Source organism: Asterias amurensis, chromosome 3 (assembly GCF_032118995.1).
Source record: "Asterias amurensis chromosome 3, ASM3211899v1".
Classification (NCBI taxonomy): Eukaryota; Metazoa; Echinodermata; class Asteroidea; order Forcipulatida; family Asteriidae; genus Asterias; species Asterias amurensis.
The window spans coordinates 23016215-23039215 of record NC_092650.1 but is presented as its reverse complement, the minus strand read 5'-3'; the positions used below and the strand labels follow the sequence as shown (position 1 = coordinate 23039215).

General features: G+C 39.0%; 1 protein-coding gene across 1 annotated transcript in view; it reads right to left on the bottom strand.

Annotated features, from left to right (window-relative positions):
* LOC139934659 (probable RNA polymerase II nuclear localization protein SLC7A6OS) overlaps positions 1-23001 on the bottom strand; it is a 53980-nt gene that overhangs the window by 7791 nt on the left and 23188 nt on the right. Inside the window, exons 2-3 of the mRNA XM_071928989.1 lie at positions 10992-11426; positions 848-1160 (exon numbers count right to left, since the gene is read on the bottom strand). Coding sequence (XP_071785090.1) covers positions 848-1160; positions 10992-11426 — 748 coding nt within the window. The remainder of the gene's footprint in view (positions 1-847; positions 1161-10991; positions 11427-23001) is intronic.

Sequence of the window (23001 nt, the reverse complement as noted above, 5' to 3'; positions counted from 1 at the left end):
ATTAAAACAATTATCAATTCTCGACAACGAGAATTACGGATTTATAATAACACATGTCATGACACAGGGAAACGTGCGGAAACAAGGGTTGGTTTTTCCCCTTTATTTTCTCTCGACTCCGATGACCGATTGAGTCCAAATTTTCACAGGTTTGTTATTTTATGTATAAGTTGTGATACACGAAGTGTGGGCCTTTGGATAATACTGTTTACCGAAAGTGTCCAATGGCTTTAAAACACCTGAGGACCAGGCACAGCTCTCTCCACGTGGCCCGGCTGGCTAGTTCGATGTTGAACAGCATCCCTATTTAGTATGAAATATAGACCAGTGAATTGACAAAGATAACTGGTCCTGCTGGCTATCTAGTCACTGAAAAAGTTCAGGGTGAAGGTGTAAAGCGCCTTTATCTAGCTGCAATTTACTAGAATCTATGTGCTGTATAAGAACCAAGTATTATTTAAAGATGCTATGTCAGATTTTTGGCTGATTTGACCCAAACATTTTGATTTAAAATTCAATAAGTATTTTGATGGGGGTCGAGAAAGTTACAAGCTTTCAATTGAGCCATTGCTCGAAAAAGTCCGCCAATTATTAGTAGCAGTGAAATAAAGTGCTCAAAATTAGTTTTTGTCGGGATCCCAACAATATACCACGTGACCAGTTCTTATGTGTTTTATAAGAAACATGTTAAATTTTTGTTATGGTTCCTGACCATTAAAAGTAAAAGTTAAAATTTTTTTTCGTTAGAGCGGGTGATACTCTTTGAAATACCATTCACTCAAAGAAATCTATTTTTTAATGTTTGGGGCCAAAAATCTGACATAGCATCTTTGACACTGTCGCTTACTCTTATCTGGCTCATCCTCCGGGTAATCGTTCCTCCAGTTCCCCTCCTCGTTGCTATCGCTGTCGTCCTCGTACATCTCAAACTGTTCCTGTTCCACAAAGTGCTCGTAGATCAGCTCCTGGTCCGGCCCTGTGTGCATACCGATCGTCGCTGCATTCAAGTCCACTGGCCCCTCCTCGATGTAGTAGAGATCGTAGACGTAATCCGTCTCGGGGCTCTTGTCGTCGATGACCAGTTTTTCTCGGATCATCTGAACGGAGTTGCAGAGGATGACGTCCGGGTTGGCGGCTCCTTTCTTATCAGCTGTTTTTGCCTGTTGTGGTGAATGGAAAAATAAGAAGGGAGTTAAGTTCACTGTGGTCATGGTTTTCAGGATGTTGGGCTTTGAACTAGGGGTATTAATCAACTTGTACAACTATAAGCAACATAAGGAGTAAAAAGTCTGCTAAGAAAGCATATTTTTTATTTTTTATTTTTTACTTCCAAAAATTTATCCATGAATTGAGTTGCAAGTTAGCTTTAAAATGTTTTTCAAATACTATTGGATGCAGAGCTTAAAATAGAAGGTGTCCGAAGAGCCTGAGTGATTGAAACGTTCCAATACTTTGCTGCATTAATCTTTGACTCTGTAAAGGCCCTGTCCGCTTTTAATATTTTTACAACTTCCCTCACTCTCATTATTTGGGCCAGGGAAGGTCACATGTGTGCAATGGAGGGTAGAAAATGTGTCTGGTAAATAATAGGCAGACCAGACAATTTGTCATCTGGAATGATCAAACCATTTCTGAGAAAGGGAGTTTTTGGTTTTTTTATGAGGAGGAAAGGCTGGGAGGGTAGGAGCACAAGTATTGAATAGCTTATTGGATGCTTTGTAACTTAAGAATGAGGCAAAATTGACAAAACTATTATCTAGAACAAACTCTGATCTTGCTCAACTGCAGACTTTGAGCGCAAATAACAACATTTTAAAATATAATGTGATGTGGATGTGTGTGTCATATGACTGGTGGTCTGTGGCAAAGAGCCTTCTGTTGCCCCACTCTTGGCACTGGTGCCCTTCAAAACAACAACTCTTAATTGCCATGTGTCATAGAGATTTACCCCCCCCCCCCACAAAAAAAAAAAAAATTACCCAGAAATATCAAGTTTAGTCATAGAGTTATATATAAGAACTAGAGGGCGCACGAGTGATGCTTCGTGCACAAACGCCACGGGACCGCAAGATGACAAGCGCGTCATTCTGCACGCGCGTTGAATATGAAATACGTGTTTGATTTTTTTTTATTGAACGCTCACGCGATGCTGTTTGTTCAACTTTACAAAATGGCCGCACAAACACATGCTGTGAGATGCCAGTTTTGTCAACTTAGAAAATGGCCGCCTGTGCGCATGCTGGAGCGCGTATATAGGCCAGTGCGCCCTCTAGTTCTTATATATAACTCTATGAGTTTAGTCTAGCACCCACTCCATACTATATCTGTGTCCTATTTTGTATAGAACGTGTTATGTGTACGTAGAAGAGATGTATTTGAGAACTGTGCACCCTTAAAGTACTGTTTTCGTCTTTCAAATGACAAACTACCAGTTGCAGAACTTGAACTGGGTCCTGTGGTTGAGTGATGAGTCTGTCACAAATGGGTCATTAGGAACCAGACCTGGTGCACTTCTTGACTGATTCAATGTTTGCCAACTACTTATACTGTACTGTAATTGCAGATGGCCGAAGTTAACATTTAACAACACATGTTCACAGCTAGTCCTGTTCAGGTCATTTTATGGTTCTAAATTTCTAACAGATATAAGAGAGCTTATTGGTGTTGGTACTTGAAGCCAGTTTATTAAAATTAAAACGTAAACCCTATTTAACTCCTTGACATACAAAAACAAATTTCACACGGAATTTCAATATTTATCCTAGATACAGTAGTGGCTTTACAGATATAACATTTTTAAGTTAACCTTCTTTTTTTTTAAGCAAAAAAGTGACCTGTTACTTCTTTAAGTATAAGGTTTAAGATCACGGTAGATATTATTTTAAATTTTTTTATCAGTAGTTCTTTACCCCCATGGTGCCTTAAAAACTGTGTTTTTGAGAAGGTCTCCTAGGTAAAATAGTTTTGGATTCTTCTTTTAAAGGCAGTGGACACTATTGGTAATTGTCAAAGACTAGCCTCCACAGTTGATGTATCTCAACATACGCATAAAATAACAAACCTGTGAAAATTTGAGCTCAATCGGTCATCGAACTTGCGAGATAATAATGAAAGAAAAAAACACCCTTGTCACACGAAGTTTTGTGCGTTTAGATGCTTGATTTCGAGACCTCAAGTTCTAAATCTGAGGTCTCGAAATCAAATTTGTGGAAAATTACTTCTTTCTCGAAAACTATGGCACTTCAGAGGGAGCTGTTTCTCACAATGTTTTATACCATCAACCTCTCCCCATTACTCGTCACCAAGAAAGGTTTTATGCTAATAATTATTTTGAGTAATTACCAATAGTGTCCACTGCCTTTAAAGCCATTGGACACTTTCAGTCAACAGTATTGTCCAAAAGCCCACACTTCGTGTATCACAACTTATATATAAAATAACAAACCTGTGAAAATTTAGGCTCAATCGGTCATCGGAGTCGGGAGAAAATAACAGGAAAACCCACCCTTGTTTCCCCATGTTTCGCCGTGTCATGACATGTGTTTAAAATAAATCCGCAATTCTCGCTATCGAGAATTGATATTGTTTTAATTTTTCCTCAAAAAGTAAAGCATTTCATGGAATAATATTTCAAGATAAGTCTTTCACCATCACCTTTTGTAAACCCTGTAAATTATTTGTATATCTGTTAACTTTTTTTTGTCTGTACCGAAAGTGTATAATGGCTTTAAGGTAGAGTCCTCATGAAATTGGTAAACAAAATTACATTACTGTAACCTCATGTGACAGAAAGTTAGAAAATAAGTGGATCACAATTTGAATTTGACCTTGAAGCCCCTCTTTACTATCAACATTTTCAGAATCCTTTAGTCCTAGTACATGTTCATCAATTATTTATAAATACATTTGTACATAGCAGTCTAATAGCTGAGTGACAGGGCTGTCAAATGTGATCATTAAGAATGCAACCTCTACACTCTCCCTGAATCAAAGTTTGCCAACTACGTGATTGATCACCACTCACTCTACATTTCAGTTGATTTAAAGGTTGCGTGACATGCACGCTGCCTCACAGGGAAAGTATAAGCATGGTAATCACTCTCAACAGGAATGGCAATAAAAACCTTTGGTTTGAAGCTTGCAGCAGCTTTCCATAGTATGATTAATTTGAGAAACATTTAAGTCATGTGGTTTTGTAAAAAGATGAAAACAAATTATTTCTTTTGAGTGAAAAGAGAAGCTAGCTCATGGTCCTGCTCGCTAGGGTCTGAAAAAGTTAATGGCAAACCATGGATTAGACAACTAAAGGCAGATGCCACAAGTTCTTTCTTTAAAGCGTATCACCCTTGGCACTTAAAGTCAGTGGACACTATTGGTAAATGTCAAAGACCTGCATCTCAACATATGCATAAAATAACAAACCTGTGAAAATTTGAGCTCGATTGATTGTCGCAGTTGCGAGATAACTATGAAAGAAAAAAACACCCTTGTCACACGAAGTTGTGTGCTTTCAGATGCTTGATTTCGAGACCTCAAATTCTAAACTTGAGGTTTCGAAATCAAATTGGTGGAAAATTACTTCTTTCCTGAAAACTACGTCACTTCAGAGGGAGCTGTTTCTCACAATGTTTTATACTACCAACCTCTCCCCATTACTCTTTACAAAGTTAGGTTTTATGCTGACAATTATTTTGAGTAAATACCAATAGTGTCCACTGCCTTTAAAGTGTATCATCCTTAGCACTTAAAGAAAGGTTAGGATAGCGGATGAGAGTGAGACAAACAACAAGTTCTCTCGTTGAGAATGATGCATGAGGTTGTTCGGAGCAAATCATTAAAGACGTTTGTTGGGGAAGGGGGACCGGGAGTGAGTTTCTTCCTCCATGGTTGGAGACACGCAGCAGGGAAGGTTTTTCTCTGGAGTGAGAGTTCCAGAGCCCTGAAGGCTTTATCCAAGAGGGCTTACAGTGAGATTACAATGACTTCAGTAGGTACCAATTTCATGGCTCTGTTTCCTCGGATCCTGTGCTTTTACAGCCCATTAAATCACATCACTTTGCAGTAGGGGTAAAGAGTATAATTTGTTTTTAACCCTACACTAATGTGTATAAAGCACTGTATAAATTTACTCAGTACTTTCCTGAGTACTGTGAAAAACATCCACAGGCAAATCACATCACTGTAAGGGTAAAATCAAACTATGTTCTTTATCTACAGCACAGTACCTGACATGCAAAGAATGACATCTATAAAAATTGTTGCAGAACCCGCTGCTGCTTACATAATAGGATTCAAGACTCTAGCCACCGTGCTAGCACGGTGGTCTATAGTGGTAAAACATCTCTAGAAATTCAAAGGTAGTGGGTTTGAATCTCACTCGGGTTATTTGCCTGTGGACTTTTTCATAGACCCCAGAAAGTACTAAGTATACAGTGCTTATTACAAAATATTGCTTTGTCCTTCGGATGGGACGTAAAGCCGTTGGTCCCATGTGTTGTGTAACGCATGTAAAAGAACCCAGTGCACTTATCGAAAAGAGAAGGGGTTCGCCCCAGTGTTCCTGGCTGTGGCTGCTGTATGCGCCGTAGCACCTTGTAAACCGTTGTATGGTGCTAACTAATTGAGTCTCCAAATTCATCACTGCAATAACCTAACTTTCTGAAAGTTTGTATATATACTCAGCGCCTTGAATACCTTGTTTGGTAGATACGTGCACTATATAAGACTTCGTTATTATTATTATTATTTTTATTATTTTGCTCAAAGTTCCCTTTTTAAGTGCCCTATTAAATTGAGCCCCAGATCTTCTACTAACTTTTAAACACTTTTAGAGCGCTTTCTCTAAGCAGTAGTTAAAACGTCCACAGTTTACTACAATAGGTGCTCACCATTCTATGTAAAAGATTACATACATACTGAGATGTTTGTTTAGGACAGTATTGTGAAAAGCAATCTTTTTGTGTTTCAAAGGCTGCACAATAACTGAAGATTATCTTAAAATACAAAAAGCAAATTTTTTGTTTGTGGAACAATAGACCCTTCCCATGAAATATGTAAATTGCACATAGCGCGTGCGCACTAACGTTTTGGTTGGCAAAATGAGGGAAAATCGCGCTGTTTTGTACACGGCTAATGGGTGCGGGACGCAGATGCGATTGCGCGTCTGCCAAGTGCACAACTCTATGGCGTTTGCCAACCAACAGGGTCTGTACGCATGCGTGAATGTGATTAGCATATTTCATGGGAAGGGTCCATTACACAAACCATGTATTCGTAAACTTTTAGGTGCCCATGATAACCAGAATGTAAGACCTAATTACTTCGTTAAGTTCTTAACTTTTTGATCCGTACGTGTTAGGGCCAATTCAACTAAATTATTCATTACTATATAATGTCCATAATTAAACAGCTCTGTCCACAGATGTGCCCTTGTTGTTTCTTGCTCACACTTTTGTTACAACTGAAGGTACATGTACCTTAACGGCACTATTGGTAATTACACTCAAAATAATTGTTAGCATACAAACTTACTTGTTAACGATCAATGGAGAGGTGTTCCACCAAAATATTTGAATTTGATTTTCAGACCTCAGAATTAGATTTTGAGGTCTCGAAATCAAGCATCTGAAAGCACACAACTTCGTGTGACAAGGGTGTTTGTTTTTTCCATTATTATCTCGCAACTTCGACAACCAATTAAGTTCAAATTTTCACAAGTTTGTTATTTTGTCCATAATGTTGAGATACATCAAGTGAGAAGACTGGTCTTTGACAATTGGTATTGAAAAGGGGGGGGGACCACCACAAACACACACAAGCGACCCCCTCCACTCCCATTCTACTGGGCAAAACTTAAGATTTATGGGAAAGTTTGAACAGACATCGGCTCTATCGCCAAGTGTCTCAAGCAAATTTGAAGCCAGTTTGAATGACTTGTTGTCTCCCATAACCACATCGAACCATTCATTATTATTATTATTATTATTATTATTATTATTATTATTATTATTATTATTATTATTATTATTATTATTATTATTATTATTATTATTATTATTACCATTATTATTATTATTATTATTATTATTATTATTATTATTATTATTATTATTAATATTATTAAAAAAGATTTATATAGCGCATTTCCAAAATAGACCAATGCGCTTTACAATAAAAATTTAAATTAAATACAATAGAAAGCAAATTTATGCACACACATAAAAAGCACAAGAAACAGCGCATTAGAAGAATATCAGCCACTAGCCTCCCATCTTGGTCTTTAACTTCACTTCAGTTTGTACACAGGATAGCCCATGAGTATGATAAAACATAAATCCTGTGTTATCCCTTTAAGGTCATGTCAAATTGGGCGCAAAGGAGGCCTTTCCCCCCCCCCTCCCTCTGTGAATATTCAAGTCAGGCGTAACGAGTCGAGGACACATGTTTAATTCTATAGTCAGCGCAGTAATGGGAGGCCCTCTAGAGGAATTTTCACATACTTACATGTGTATATATACTATAGGGCCTTTCTTGCAAAAGCAATAACACTGCTGGACAATTTTATTTAAAGGCAGTGGATACTATTGGTAATTACTCAACATATTAGCATAAAACAAGTTACTTGGTGATAAGTAATGGGGAGAGGTTGATATTATAAAAAGTGTGAGAAATGGCTCCCTCTGAAGTGACATAGTTTTCGAGAAAGAAGTAATTTACAGTCCACAAATTTGATTTCGAGACCTCAGATTTAGAACTTGAGGTCTCGAATTTCTGTGCTTAGCTGTGTAAGCTTAAAGTGTTAGCCTAAATTCTTTCTCAAGATTCCAATTTTGTAGTGAGAAATTAGTTTTCTCAAAAACTACATTACTTCAGAGGGAGTCTTTTCTTGCAATGTTTTATACTATCAAAAGGTTTTTTTATGCACCTGGAACTCTGCCTAAATATCCTAGAGGCTATACAGTACGACATTTCTCACTTCTAAAACCCTCAATCAAGCATCTGAAAGCACACAACCTCGTGTGACAAGGTTTTTTTTTCTTCTTTCATAGTTATCTTGCAACTCCGACAACCAATCAAGCCCATATTTTCACAGGTTTGTTATTTTATGCTTATGTTGAGATACACCAAGTGAGAAGACAATCTTTGACAATTACCAATAGTGTCCAGTGTCTTTAAAGGCAAGTTAGAAACACACACACACATGTGATACACTAACATGTATTAGCCCTTTTCACACTCCCTACTTGTACCTTTAATCCCTGTAATTGCCGACCCGTATAAAGAGTGCGTATAAAGAGTGCGACCCGCATAAAGAGTGCGACCCGCGTAAAGAGCCCTCTCTACATGGATTTAAACTGATCCAGAGATTCCTTTCACACTTCAATATAAAAAAAAACAGACGAAATTAACGCAGTCCTGGGCAGGGTAACATTTTACCTGTATTAAGTCAGTTATGGGTGCTTTAATCCTGAGACTTTTTAGCTCTTTAAAGTGCAGTGCAGTGTGCTCCACTTAATTTGGAGAATCTATTTTTCCTTTAACACAGAGATTCTTCAGAATAAAGAGTAGTGTGAAAGGGGCTACAGTAACATCTCTCTTTCACACGAGATATGTCGCCTTGGGACCGGGGAATTATAGTTAAGTGTCTTGGTCAAGAACACAAGTGCTTGGATTTTACATTTTTATCAACAACACTCTATCTGTTGAACTACACTGTAGATTATCTTTGCCATGTCAATTCATGCACATCCAGTTCGGAACTTGCATTTTCCTTCCTTGCCCACACGAAATCTAGAGCAGCCTGACACAAAATGAGGACATTTAAGCTGAATGCATCTATTCACAATTTCACAATCGAGCCACTTCAGCTGGAGGGGGGGGGGGGGGGAGGGGGGGGGGGGGAGACTTTTACGGAGTGTTGAAATGTTATACATGGTACTTACAATGTGGACTAAGGAGCACTCACCGGAAAGTGACTCCTTACATTGAGGGCAGGGGGCCCATGTTCTCTCCAGGGCCTAATTTTATGGCTTTGCTTACCACCGAATTCTGAGATCACCATTCCTCGCTTACAATGGCAAGCGCTGAATTACTGTGCTTAGCAGTGTAAGCTAAAAGTGTAAGCCTAAATTCTTTTGTCAAGATTCCAATATTTTAGTGAGAAATTACTTCTTTCTCAAAAACTACGTTATTTCAGAGGGAGTCGTCTCAAAAAGCTCTCCGTTGCTCTCAGGTTTTTATGCCCCCTGGAACTCTCTGCCTAAATATCTAAGAGATACAGTATGACAATTCTCGCTTCCAAAGCTCTCTTAGAACACATCTTTTCAGATTGGCCTTTGAACACATTTGAGAATTCTTTGATTGACCTGAACCGGCGCCTGTGAATGTTATACAGAGATAGTGTGCCTTACAAATGCTGTTACTATTATTATTATATTTTTTTAGTAATTACCAAACATGTCGAGGGCCTTTAAAGAAGCAAGCCCCTAAGACCACACTGGGACAAACAGCAGGCACCTGCATGTCTAATCTACAATACTTGAGCACAGTGTCTCCTCACGGTAAGGGGGGTTGACTGTATAAATGCTTCGGCAAATGCCAAGGGGCGATGGGGAGAGAGAGCACGAGACGAAAAAGAGGGGGGTAATTATATTTTATAGATATAACATGTAGATGTCGTCGAGCGATTTCATGCTTGTGTTCTCCTGTGTGGGAAGAGTGACGCCTTGGTTAAAGCTAAATGGATTTCATTTCGTTTAAATTTGTGAGATACAATCAGAGTCACTCCTAAAATAGTTATATTAGAAATTAACCTAGCCCTGAATCTATTCTTCAATTTGGAGGGTGTGGGGTGGTAAAAATAAAAAAATCTGGGTCTAGTTTAGTTGAGTTCTTTATTCCAAAGAAACTTCCATTTTAAATGAGGCTTCCGTTCAAAACAAAAATGTCCAACTATTATCCGGTGTCACGGCTGAGTTGTTTAAAGCATCAAAGTCAATATATGGTGGTTAAGTCATCAGAGTGATGGTTTCAAATCAAAGTCATGACTTGTGCAAGATTCTTTACTGCAATTGCTTCTCTTTACCCAGGGGTATAAAGAGGTTGAGATTGTGTAAGAAAAAGCCACTGGAGCGCCACGGCAGCCCGGGCTGTATACTCCCCAGGAAGCTGAGAAAGGTTAAATGAATGTTGTTGGCCCAATAGACTGTGCAAGTCTCGCGCAGATTTGAACTTCCGGGACCATTGTGGTCCCAACCTTATGGAGTTTTACGTTGGGGAGATTTTGTTTCGTCCATTACTTTAGTTTAATATAGTTTATGACCATAAAAATGACATATGTTGTTAAAAATGTAATACTAATTAACAACATATATAAAAATTATAAAAAAGTCAACATAATAACGAAGAAAAACCGATATTTAAACTTGACCTCAGGTCAAGTTACTTGTAAAAAATTAAGAATTTGTGCCCATCTCCGATCACGAAACTTACGCAGACGCTTGTTTTGGCCGCGCGGGGTGGAAAGCTTTTTTATTGGTCGCTTAGGCGTCGGCTTCCTCTTTAAAATGCGTCACGCGTTTATCTAACGCCCTTGCGACCATCGTGCGTCCGCGTATAAACCAGCTTTCAGTAGTTTCACATTTGGGCGTAGATTTACAAAAGGGGTTTCAAAACATTTAAGATCAAACAAACATCCTTGTCCCAGAGTTTTACTTTTGTCTATACATAGACTTTAACCGATAATTGTGTATTTGTTTAAAAAGCTAAAACTAATTTAAACACGCTCTAATGGTTATTTTTGTTGTTCAGATTCGGCATTAAGAAAAAATTAAAGCAAAGATTTGACTCATAAAAAAATTAAGTTCTTCAGTTGTCGTGTTTTCTTGCTCCGGTGCGCGCGAGACTTGCACAGTCTATTACGACCAGGGCACTTATGTCAAGTGCTACTAACTACATGTAGTTATTATTATCATATTTTGGATTATCATTACCTGTGATTGTCCATTAGTCGTTGCCGTTGCCGGTGAATCTTCCTGCACCACATCGTACAAACAAAACAGTTTCTTGGCCATTTCCTCGTCGGCCGTTTCGGCTGCGGCGGCGGCCGCCTTCTTCTCTTTACTCAGCCTGTTCCATATTTTCAACTTTGAGGGCGTCCTTTTGACGGGTGCAGGCTTTTTAGGGGTTGGGTTCTTGGACTCTGTGTCAAGTTCATTCAGGTCGATGCCACGGAGGCTGGTGATGACGGCGTAACGGCGTGCATGGGCCGACTGCTGCTGGGCGCTGCGACACTTATCGCGAGCCTTTGATTTGGATTTGGATGATTTAGACTTGGAGGATGATTTTGTGGGCTTCGACGACGTGATGGTGGTGTTCTGTGTGGATTTCTTGATTGCGTCTTCAATTTGATGTGCGATCGGATCGTCCTGTAGAAAAAAAAATAAAAAAATAAGTTTATTAAAACGACTTTGTAAACCTCAAAGTATCAGTGCTATACAATCCCCAGCAACCGGGGCAGGCCTGTATGCTTCGTTTTTTGAAGGGCTAGGGCACCATGGCATTTTCTCCTTGGTAAAGGGCATCCTTTCTACTGGATAATTTCACAGGCACCAAGGCAACGACCAGAGGGCATGGATCGAGGCATGGAGGTTATTATCTTTTTTGCCTCCGTGAAGTACATCAGGCCTGCAATCAAGGTCAAGAGAAACCAGGGTTCTTAAATCAATTTTGTAAACCCAAAGGTATCAGTGCTACAATCCAAGGCCTGTCACATGCTTAGTTTTTTGAAAGGGCAAGGGCACCAAGGCATTTTCTCCTTGGTAAAGGGCGCCCTATGAGGAGATTATTCATTTCTACGGGGGTATTTCAAGGGCACCAAGGCAATAACAGGGGGCATGGAGGCAATCATCTTATTTGCTCTCGTTAAGTATCAGGCCAAAAACCCTGCATCCGGGGTCAATGGAAACCAGGTCAGGTCGCTTACCAAAAACAAAGCGACACAAGCCTTGATTCTTACTTTATTAAAACGCAGGCTCGCCATTTAGAGATAACACCTTGTAATCATACTGCATAGAAAGTAATCAACAGCCAGGCACAGGCCCACAGGGCATCAAGCCATTATTAAAATATCAAGGGGCTCTTTAAGGGAAGGTTCGTGTTCATGAAAAAACATCTGATCTCCACTAAATTATTATTGCTTAGTGCAATTCCAACACCACCAAAAATAGAATTGCATACAGTCATCAGTCCCTTTAGGCAGTGCTGTGGAATAAGTTTTGCCTGAGGTGACCATAGTGTTACCCAGACAATGCCAGAGGGATGTCTGGGTGTCTTATGAACACCCTGTTTGAAATTTGAAGTGACCCTGTTTTCAAAAGCTGTCTTTTAGGCGACATGTCTAGACCGAACCAGGACCCAATTTCATAGCGCTGCTTAACGGTAAGCAAATTTGCGTGCTTACTGTAGCAGAAAAATTTGCTTAAGCCTTAGCATATTTCACAGGTTAGCAGAACAATTGGGCGGCCATATTGCGTGTTTACCGTGGATTTGCATTGTGACGTCGTTTATTTTCGTGCGGTAAGCACCGGAAGGTTAGCATGCCTTTTCGTGTGCTTACGGTTAGCAGCGCTATGAAATAGAAATTGAACAGTAAGCCCAAAAGCGACCGCTAAGCATAAACTAATGGAAGTACCGCTATACAAAATCCTAGCTAAAACTTTGGGTATATAGACGTCAAATAAATCCATAGCATTTGCCAAGGGTGCCCTGTGTTGGGCAATGGTGCCCAAATACATCCTTACTGAGACCTTCAATGAGGGGGGGGGGGGGGCTGTTGCACATTTCAGATGATGGAGCAACTGCATCCAGTGCCCCAGTTTGTTCTAATGGAAGTGCCTCCCTTCTTCAGTAGTGCCCCAGTTTGTTCTAATGGAAGTGCCTCCCTTCTTCAGTAGTGCCCCAGTTTGTTCTAATGGAAGTGCCTCCCTTTTTCAGTAGTGCCCCAGTTTGTTCTAATGGAAGTGCCTCCACTTTTTCAGTAAAACTGCCTTGCCCTTTTACCGTTAGATATCGATGCATTTTTACAAGTACTTAGTTAATTAAGGTCCCGGTTAACGCAGGTAATTAGATAATTAACAAAAATCAATCAGCACTCCTGCAGCAGAAGGAGCAGTTAAATCTGGACTACATGTATATACAGTTCGATCAGAAAATCAGTACTGTGTTCCTTTCACTGTACCAGCTGAGGTAACAACATCAAATACTGTATGAACAATTGAACATGGTTGAACGTGTTGAATATTTCAGTATCTGTGATCAAAGACAAGATTAATGCTTGTTATTATGTTCATTCTAATGAACCTTATTCATCATAATGCCAACTGTCTTGATGCCTGCGGTTGATGTTTCATCAATATTTTACAATATATTACAATTAAAACATTAGTTTATTATTCAAAAGGGGTCAAGACCATACTTTCTTTGAAAGCTTTAATGTGATTATTATGTGTTTAACAGGTGGAAATAAAGGTGCATTGGGGTCACAAAAACCTTTTTCTTAAATCCCAAGTGAAAATATCTGAAAAAGTATGCAGAAGTCAAACATTTAAACATTTAATAACAAAAGGAAAAAGGACTCGCACAGAAACATGTGGGAGGGAGGGGCAAAGAGGGCAACCTGTGGGGCATTCAGCAGCCACTGTCAGACACACGAGGGCAGCAGTTAGTGTATATGTTCTTGAATAGACCTTATCGCAAATACCAATGCGCAAGCGCAGACTGTTGAATGAGGTGCATTGTGGGATATATATGGATCAAATTTGGATACCAGCAAGACCACAATGCACCTAATTCCAAGCTTTATGCGCGCGCCCCGGTATTTGCGAAAAGATCTATGGGCATAACACAACACACAGGACCAACAGCCTTACATCCTAACTGAAGTGCGAAGCAATAATGGTTCAATGTCTTGCTTAAGTACACAAGTTTCAAGACCTGGACTTGAACCCACACTCTGCTGTTCAGAAACACAAGATCGTAAGTCTGGTACTCTTAACAGAACAAATGAAAAGAACAAACACATAGTGAGACTGAACTATAACAATTATTCCAGAGAACCGGTGCAGAGAATAGTCAAATTTGACCTCACGTCAGGGAAATACCACAAAAGGAAAGGAGTCTTTTTATAAAAAAAGGGGCTTGTTTGACAAGGCCATCTGGGGTTTTAGTTTGCTTCTGAGCCATACAATCGATCTTGCGAGGCCGATCCGCTTAACAGCACCAGGTCAAATCAGTTTGGGTCACTAATTGAAACCTGCAATGGTGCATACTTTGTTTGCACACATCAACTTATTTTAGGGAACTTATTTTGGTTGACAGCACTGATGTCAAAATATTGCCGTAATAGTTTTATATTTCCTTCCCCAATGGCACAACACACCCTATAACTTTTCTGAGCCATAATACACAGAAAATATCAAACTATATTTCATTTCGCAGACATAATCATATATTAATGCAGGCTAGTCTTACAGAATACAGGCACTGCCCCCGATTTCACGAAACTCATCGCAAGTTGCGACGCATCGTAAGGTTTGCGATGCGTCGCAGACCTATAAGACACTACGCGGCTGCGACAAGTTCGCAACTTACGACGTGTAACCGGTCGCAACTCGCCCTTGCGACGCGTCGCAGCGCTTGGTGAAATCGGGGGCTGGACAGGTTTGGTAAGACCAGTATTTTTGTTTGGTAAAGTTTCTCCCAAAAATGCATAAATAACACATCCAGTGAAAATTTGGGCTGAATTGGTCATCGAAGTTGCAAGAAAACAAATGAAAGAAAAAACACCCTTATTCCACAAATTTGTGTGCTTTCAGATGCCTAATAAAGGCTTTATGCTTGAAGTCTTTCCTTTCTCAGATTCAAATATATTTGAGTGAGAAATTACCTCTTTCTCAATTACAAAGTTACTTCAGAGAGGGAGTTTCTTTTTTCACAATGCTGTCAATAGCTGTCCGTTGCTCATTACTAAGTAAGTTTTTATGCCAATATTATGTTTTGAGTATAAATTACCAAAATGTGTCAGTCCATCCATGGTCCATCAGTGCCTTTAAAGGATTTGGGTACTTTTTGTAACAAAAAACACACTGTCCACAGATTTACACTAAACTTACACCCTTTGGAGATAAGGATAGTAGAAAGTGTACCTTTAAATATTAGTTGTTGAGGGGTTTTAGTTTTTGAGAAATGAGTAAAACAATGTCATGAAAATACGTTTTACATGCTAAAACAATTTTCGTATCATCAGAAACTTATTTTCATGACATTGTTTTACTCATTTCTAAAAAAACTACAGCACCTCAGCAAGTAATATTTTCAGGGAAGCTTTCTACTATCATTATCTTTAAACTGTGTAAGTTTAGTGTAAATCTGTAGACATTGTGTTTTTTGTCCTACAAAAAGTACATAGACCCTTTCAAGTCGAAAAATAGATATACATTTGTGGTTTTATTAATTTCCGTTTGTCATATATATGGATAGTCTACCACTCGGGATACATATCTTGGATACATATCTTGACTACATGTTTGTACAGTTTCAATCAATATTGCAGGTTATGTGTATTGGCACTTAAAAACATTGGACACTATTGGTAATTGTCAAATGCTTAAAATAACAAACCTGTGAAAATTTGAGCTCGATTGGTCGTTAGAGATAACTTTGACAGAAAAAAACACCCCCCTTGTCACACGAAGTTGTGTGCTTTCAGATGCTTGATTTCGAGACCTCAAATTCTAAATCTGATGTCTCAAAATCAAATTCTTTGAAAATTACTTCTTTCTCGAAAACTACGTCACTTAAGAAGGAGCCGTTTCTCACAATGTTTTATACTATCAACCTCACCCCATTACTTGTTACCAAGTGAGTTTTTATGCTGATAATTATTTTGAGTAATTACCAATAGTGTCCACTGTCTTTAACCTCTCAGAGAAAAATGGAAACATTTTGTTGTTTCATTTATATCCATTTGACATCCAACACTGTGGATAGTATCCACTCGGGATAACATTTATGTCATGACTATGTACAGTCCCAATCAATATTGAAGGTTATGTGTATTGGCACTTAACCCCTCAGGGGGTCCGATGGCCTCTGCTCTTGCCCAACTACTCTTCTTCCGATCATCACCTTTCTCGAGAGTCATGCTGTGTACGGTTCGTCGCCTCACCTGCCTAAACCTTTGCAAGGTGCTGCGTTAAAGATATCTTACAGGATTACAAAAATATAGTCACAGCAGTTTTCATGTTTTGTGTTTGTGCTTACAAGATAGACATTTTGGGGTGATTTTTAGTTACATTGGATTGTGAACTCACTTGTGGGATGTTTTAACATTGTGGGGTCTGGTCCACAACTTGAGCGGTTTAAGCCCAGTTCATAATTCCTGCGAATGCGAATGCGATACAAATGTTGACGTCACAAATTCGCAACGAATAATTCGCAGCAGTTCAACTTTGTTCAACTCACTTGCGAATATCGGTGTTAAAGGAGAGTTGTGACATCACATTCGCGTCAAATTCGCTTCGCATTCGCGTTCGCAGGAAGTATGAACCGGGCTTTAGTCTTACGAAGGAAGAATAATCTGTAATGGGAGACTTTCTGGGGTGATAGGTGGCAGCAGACTTACTGGGTAAATCCATTGTTCTCAGAATCATGAGCATGTTCAGAACTACGTAAACAATGGAAATTTACCCGGTAAGTCTGCTGCCACCTAGCGTTGGAAAATCTCCTATTGGAGTACACAATCTGAGAAGCGCATTTGACAGTAACGCTTCTCGGATTCAAATTTAGGGAAAAGAACTAAATAACCACTACTGGGCAGTGAAATGATTTTCAAAATGTTTCATACTATCGAAAGCACTGTAGGCTTCTACTGAGTAAGTTTTTTATTGCCATTTAACTTTCCGGCCTGTATGCTTATGTTTTTGAAAGGGCAAGGGCACTGGAGCCTTTCAAGGGCACCAAGGTTATAACCAAGGGGCATGGAGGCAAGTGCCTCCCTTAAGTATCGGGCCTGAACTTCGGGCCTGAACTTCAGGCCTTTAACAGTGCCTTTAACATGCAGTGTACAGTATCCCTCAGGTATTCGCTCAATGGAAATAGTCCGATCATGTCACCTTGGCATTCTATTGACTGATTGGTGAACCGTACAATGCGATGTGGGATTGCAACGGGAATGACAGTGTTCAACTGTGAATGATGCTGAGAATGACGCTGATGTGGCGAAACAATAACGTTAATTATTCAACTAAAGTACAGGCGTACTTTTATCTACCTAGCTGTACTATTGGAACGATTTTTAATCTGTGTTTTGAGATACACATTTTTTATCATTAATATCAGGTAAACTATAGATGGATGTTTAAACTGTTAATAGAGAATTCTGCAACTCTTTAGGCACTTTGATAAGACTTGCCCCCTGGTCATTACATTGCCTTGATGCCCTTGAAATGCTCCAATAGAAACTTACAATTTTCTCATAGAATGCCCTTTACTAAGGAGAAAATGCCTGTGCGTCCTTGCCCTTCTAGAAATGAAACATGCTGGCCTGCATACAATAACCTGCGCCAAATTCAAAGAGCTGCTTATTCAAGGACACAAATTAGCTAACCCAAAAATACATGTAACTGTGCTCACCGAAGATGGGTTACCAAGAAAAAAAAGACATTTCATATAAGTAGGATTTTAAACTTTGCATGGTGGAAATACGATATAGAAAGGTTTGCGGTATCACCATGTAATGACTATCCCCAATGAGTTGGGGTGGTTCTAAAAAGAACCGTTGGTTTCAACTCGACAGTTCGATCAGTATGCTCTGATTGTCTTCTAGAGAAAGCTGTTGCATTTCATATAGACTATTTTTGACTGGTATCCTGCAGATAATTTATTTAGACTTAGCCAGACAGTTACTGAATTACATTTGCATGAAATTCTTGCACGAACTTGGAAAGGGATTATACTTTTAAATTTATGGGGCCGGGGTATGTTTTACAATAATACAACTGCAATGCACGTGGAGCAACATACACTGTACTGCTGAAGTTATTTTAACATTTCAACTATTATTTTAAGCCTCCAGCTTTATAACAAACATAATAATAACTTAATAAAGCCATCTGATATTCACAACATGTGTGGGGAACAGTAATTGGACCTAGCCACAAATAGAGTTTTTCCAGGTAATCAAAAAATAATTAAAATGTCAATGACATACAATAGTGGTGCATCACGACATAATGCAGGCATATATATTTGGGTCTGTCTGACATATGCTGAGTGAGCATTAGTGACATGGAATGAACCTTGAATACTTTCTCAAGGGAAACCAACACCTAATGAAAGAGAATAATGATTAATGACCGCGACCCACATAATGTGTACATTGCATGCCTCTCGACAATCGTAACTTTATATTTTTGTTTCTCGAGCGTGTTGATGAACTACTTGCACGAGGGAAGGCCATTGCTAATTGAATATTTAAAGAAACACGTTGCCTTGGATCGGTCGAGTTGGTCTTTGAAAAGCGTGTAAAATGCATATGGATAGAAAGATGTTAAAAAAGTAGAATAAAATGATCTACAATAACATGCCTCGAAATTGCACGGTTTTCCTTTTACCTCGTCGACTAACACGGTCGGCCATTAGTGGGAGTCACATTTTTGACTCCCATAAATGGCTGACCGTGTTAGTTCGCTCAGTAAAAGGGAAACCACGCAATTTCGAGGCACATTTGTGTGGATCATTGTATTCTACTTTTACATCATCTTCCACACCATATGCATTTTATATCAAGCGGTTACAAATGCTTTTTATAGACCAACTCGTCCGATCCAAGGCAACGTGTTCCTTTAATGTCAGAACTCGGCTCAAACTGTTCAACATTAGAGTTTTATAAGATGTTGATTTTTTTTTTTTACATTGGGGATAAAGAATATAACCCTTATGCATATGAAGCACTGTATTATAAACGGTACTTTCTGTAAAAAAAACCAAAATTCCCGCTTCTGTGGGAATCAGACCCAAGACTTTTGCATCGCTAGAGCGCCGGTAGATACTACTAGACCGTCGAGCGGCCAGGTTGCTAGAGGCAGTTCAAATGCTATACTATTTAGCAGCAGGTACCACAATTTTAATAGATGTTATTTTCTTTACATTTTAATTTTGGAGTTGGAGCAATTGGGGTTGTTATGAAAGATTTTGAACATTCTCAAGTATCCTAGAGAAAGACTCCAAGTCTCCAGTGCCGGAGAGCAAGTCTTAAGCCAACTCTCAAGACATTACTGTGCCATATTCTACATCAATTTTGAAAAAGATTGCTGCTTAATCTTCACAAGAATTATTTAAAATACAAATATTTTGAAAGCTTTTCTCCAATCATCATTAACAAGTGTGTATTCATGTAACACCCCGATATTGTTAGAAACATGAATTCCTTAAAGATGCTAAGTCAGATTTTTTGACGATTTGACCCGAAAATTTTGATTTAAAATTCAATAGGTATTTTAATGGGGGTCGAGAAAGTTATAAGCTTTCATTTGAGCCATTGCTCAAAAAAGTCCGCCAATTATTAGTAGCAGTGAAATAAAGTGCTCCAAATTAGTTTTTGTCGGGATCCGGACAATATATCACATGACCCATTCTTATGTGTTTTATAAGAAACAGTTTAAATTTTTGTCATGGTTCCTGACCAGTTAAAAGTAAAAGTTAAACTTTTTTTTCGTTAGAGCGGGTGATACTCTTTGAAATACCATTCACTAAAACAAATCTATTTTTTAATGTTTGGGGCAAAAAATCTGACATAGCATCTTTAACTGCCCACGCACTACATCTATCCGAACCCAACAGATGTTTCCGTCGCACCTAAAACTTTCACCTTTATCAAGGGATCTCCGAATGAAGCCCACCATCTGAAAAGAATAACACACACAGCTGACAGACGCCACCGGTACCCTTTACAAATATTCAAGCATGGTCAGTAACCATGGCTACGTAACCATGGCACTAGCCACCTCAGCCCTACAGGAGATATGTGTCTGAAAGCAGATGATATATTTCGTTTGTCTCTTTGGCAAGCTTAAAGTAACTGTACACATTTTGTAACTACACAAAATAATAGGATTTGAGGCATTGCATGGTGGGGTATCAATATATATTTGGTTTGCGGTAACACCATGTGTGTATCTACTTGCCAGGTAGAGTTGTTCTTAGGGAACTGTCTTGCTTTATTCTACTGCCGTGGAGTAGATAATCGGAGGTTCGGGAGACTTATCAGTTCTGAAAAGAACTGTCCTGCTTTATAACTATTACCAGGGCGGATGGTATAGAAATTTGACTGGACTACTACTTTAGCTTATAAGATCGTAATAACTGTACTGCCGCGGAGTCAGATCGGAATTGGTCTCAACGTTTCGACTAGCTTGCTCTAGTCATCGTCAGGAGACAGTTCCCTAAGAACAACTCTACCTGGCAAGTAGATACACACATGGTGTTACCGCAAACCAAATATATATACTCAAAATAAATTATACGGGCCTGAAATTAAACGGAGGCCATGGCCTGCGATGCCCCTGGTCTTGGCCTTGGTGCCCCCTTCAAAAGTGCCCCACAGACTTTCAGATTTTACAATAGAAGCGCCCTTTGCAAAAGAAAGGGGGCCTTGCCCTTTCAAAGAAGAAATTCTATTCCTGTATATATTAGCATAAAAACTTAAATGGTAACGAGTAATGGAGAGCTGTTGATAGTATAAAACATTGTGAGAAATGGCTCCCTCTGAAGTAACGTAGTTTTTGTTGAGAAAGATGTGATTTCCAACTACAATAATAAAAGACTTCTGGCTAGAAGCCTTTCATTCCTATTCGAAAGCACACAATTTTATACAGCAATGGTGTTTTTTCTTTCTTGCAACTTGGATGACTAATTGAGCTCAAATTTTCACAGGCTTGTTATTTTATGCATATGTTGGGATACACCAAGTGAAAATACTGGTCTTTGACAATTACCAATAGTGTCCAGTGCCTTTAAACCGGCGAGACGGAGACAAAAAAAAAACGATCTGCCGAAGGGGGGCGGCCTCTCCTTGAATCGACATCTCATTAGCCTCCGACTGAACCTGGGAATTTAGCTGCTGGAATTAACGGTAAACTTCCAGTGTGGCGAACAAGCAGTCCCTTGACAGGTAACTCAATATTTACAGAAGGCCGCCAAAAGGCGCCTATTAATTAAGAAGTGATCATTAAGTACGGCTAAATATATGTGAATATAACATTTTCTATTGATATTGAGTTTGTAGAGGTAGAAATATCAGCAGTTGACTGTATTCTGTCGGTCAAGCTTTAATGGGTTTACTGCCTGCAGAGCACTTGTAGAATTTCACCCTCAAAAAAGAAATTGTAGTTGAAGACTTTCTTAGGGCAAAAGTACCAACAGTTTTTATTGACAATAATTTTAGAGTGATAAAAACCAAATGAAGGTTTTACACTTTTATGGAGAGTATTGACTACAAGAATCCTGCAAGTCTTAATTCTGATAATATGCAAATGTCCACCCTATTAAAGTACATATACAATCCACTGGTGCGATTAAAGACACTGGACAAGTTTGGTAACTGTCAGAAACCAGTCTTTTCACTCGGTGTATCTCAACATATGCACAAAATTACAAACCTGTGAAAATTTGAACTCAACTGGTCGTCGAAGTTACGAGATAATAATGGAAGAAAAAATAACCTTTTCCCACAAAGTTGTGTGCTTTCAGATGCTTGATTTCAGGTTCTCAAAATCTAATTTTGAGGTCTCAAAATCAAATTCAAATATTTTATTGGAAAACTACTTCTTTCTAAAAAATTTTTGTTACTTCAGAGGGACCCGTTTCTCACAATGTGTTATACTATCAACAGGTCTCCTTTACTTGTTACCAAGTAAGTTTTTACGCTAACAACTTTTGTTAATAATTACAAATAGTGTCCAGTGCCTTTAAGAGCTTTGAGCTCTATTCTGATCCTCCTCAGGTGGACGATTTACCGCTTCAGAGACAATTTGAATGATTTGATCGATTGAATGAACTCAGCCCTGGAATATTCAGACAGCTTGAAGGAAAAACACTGTCACCTTGACCTCAGAGGCATGCAGCTTTCCAGGGCACTCCTTGTGATAGAAAATGTCTTAGGGCCCCATCAAAGGAAGGAACTACATGTATGCCCTGTTGCCCCTGGTCTTGGCCTCAGGGCCCCTTTAAGGGACTGAACTGTGCCCTGTTGCCTCTAGTCTTGGCCTAGTTGCCCTTCAATTTATTTTAATAGACTTTATCATTTTCCAATGTTCCCTTCGCAAAATGAAAATGGCCTTGCCCTCTAAAAGAGGATATTCAAGGCCTGAAACAGAAACTGCATCACTCGTATCTAGTGTGTAAGATTAAGAACTGAAGTTTTTATCAGGAGTTGTAACATTCATGAACAGTTTGTGAATGTAGTATGTGTGAGTGTGTTAACTTCGCAGTGGCTAGTACCAATCGTGATGTACGACGTGAGTCCCGCGTGTATAATGAACAACAACAAGCTAAACCAAAGGTCCTTTCACACAAGCACCTGGGTTCCAGTCGTCTGTAATTTTGTTTGATTGCAATTTTATTTAGAAAGCTTTCACATGACTTCTTAAAACACAAATTATAATTGTTTTTTTTCCAGGGGGGGGGGGGGGTAATGATTGTCCAACACGTTCTGACATGTTCTGACACGTTCTGACACATTCCCTGCATGAGAATAGTGATATCGCCATATCAAATGTTGTCCATTATGGCACAGTAATCAATCATGTCACACTACAAATTGATGTGATTTTTGTTAACATGGTTGCTATTTTTTGGGAAGAGGTCAGGATCTTTGTTAAAAATAACAAGGGCCCTTGGTTATTATTTAACAGGGATAGCTTTTACACACCTGGAATCGTTTTC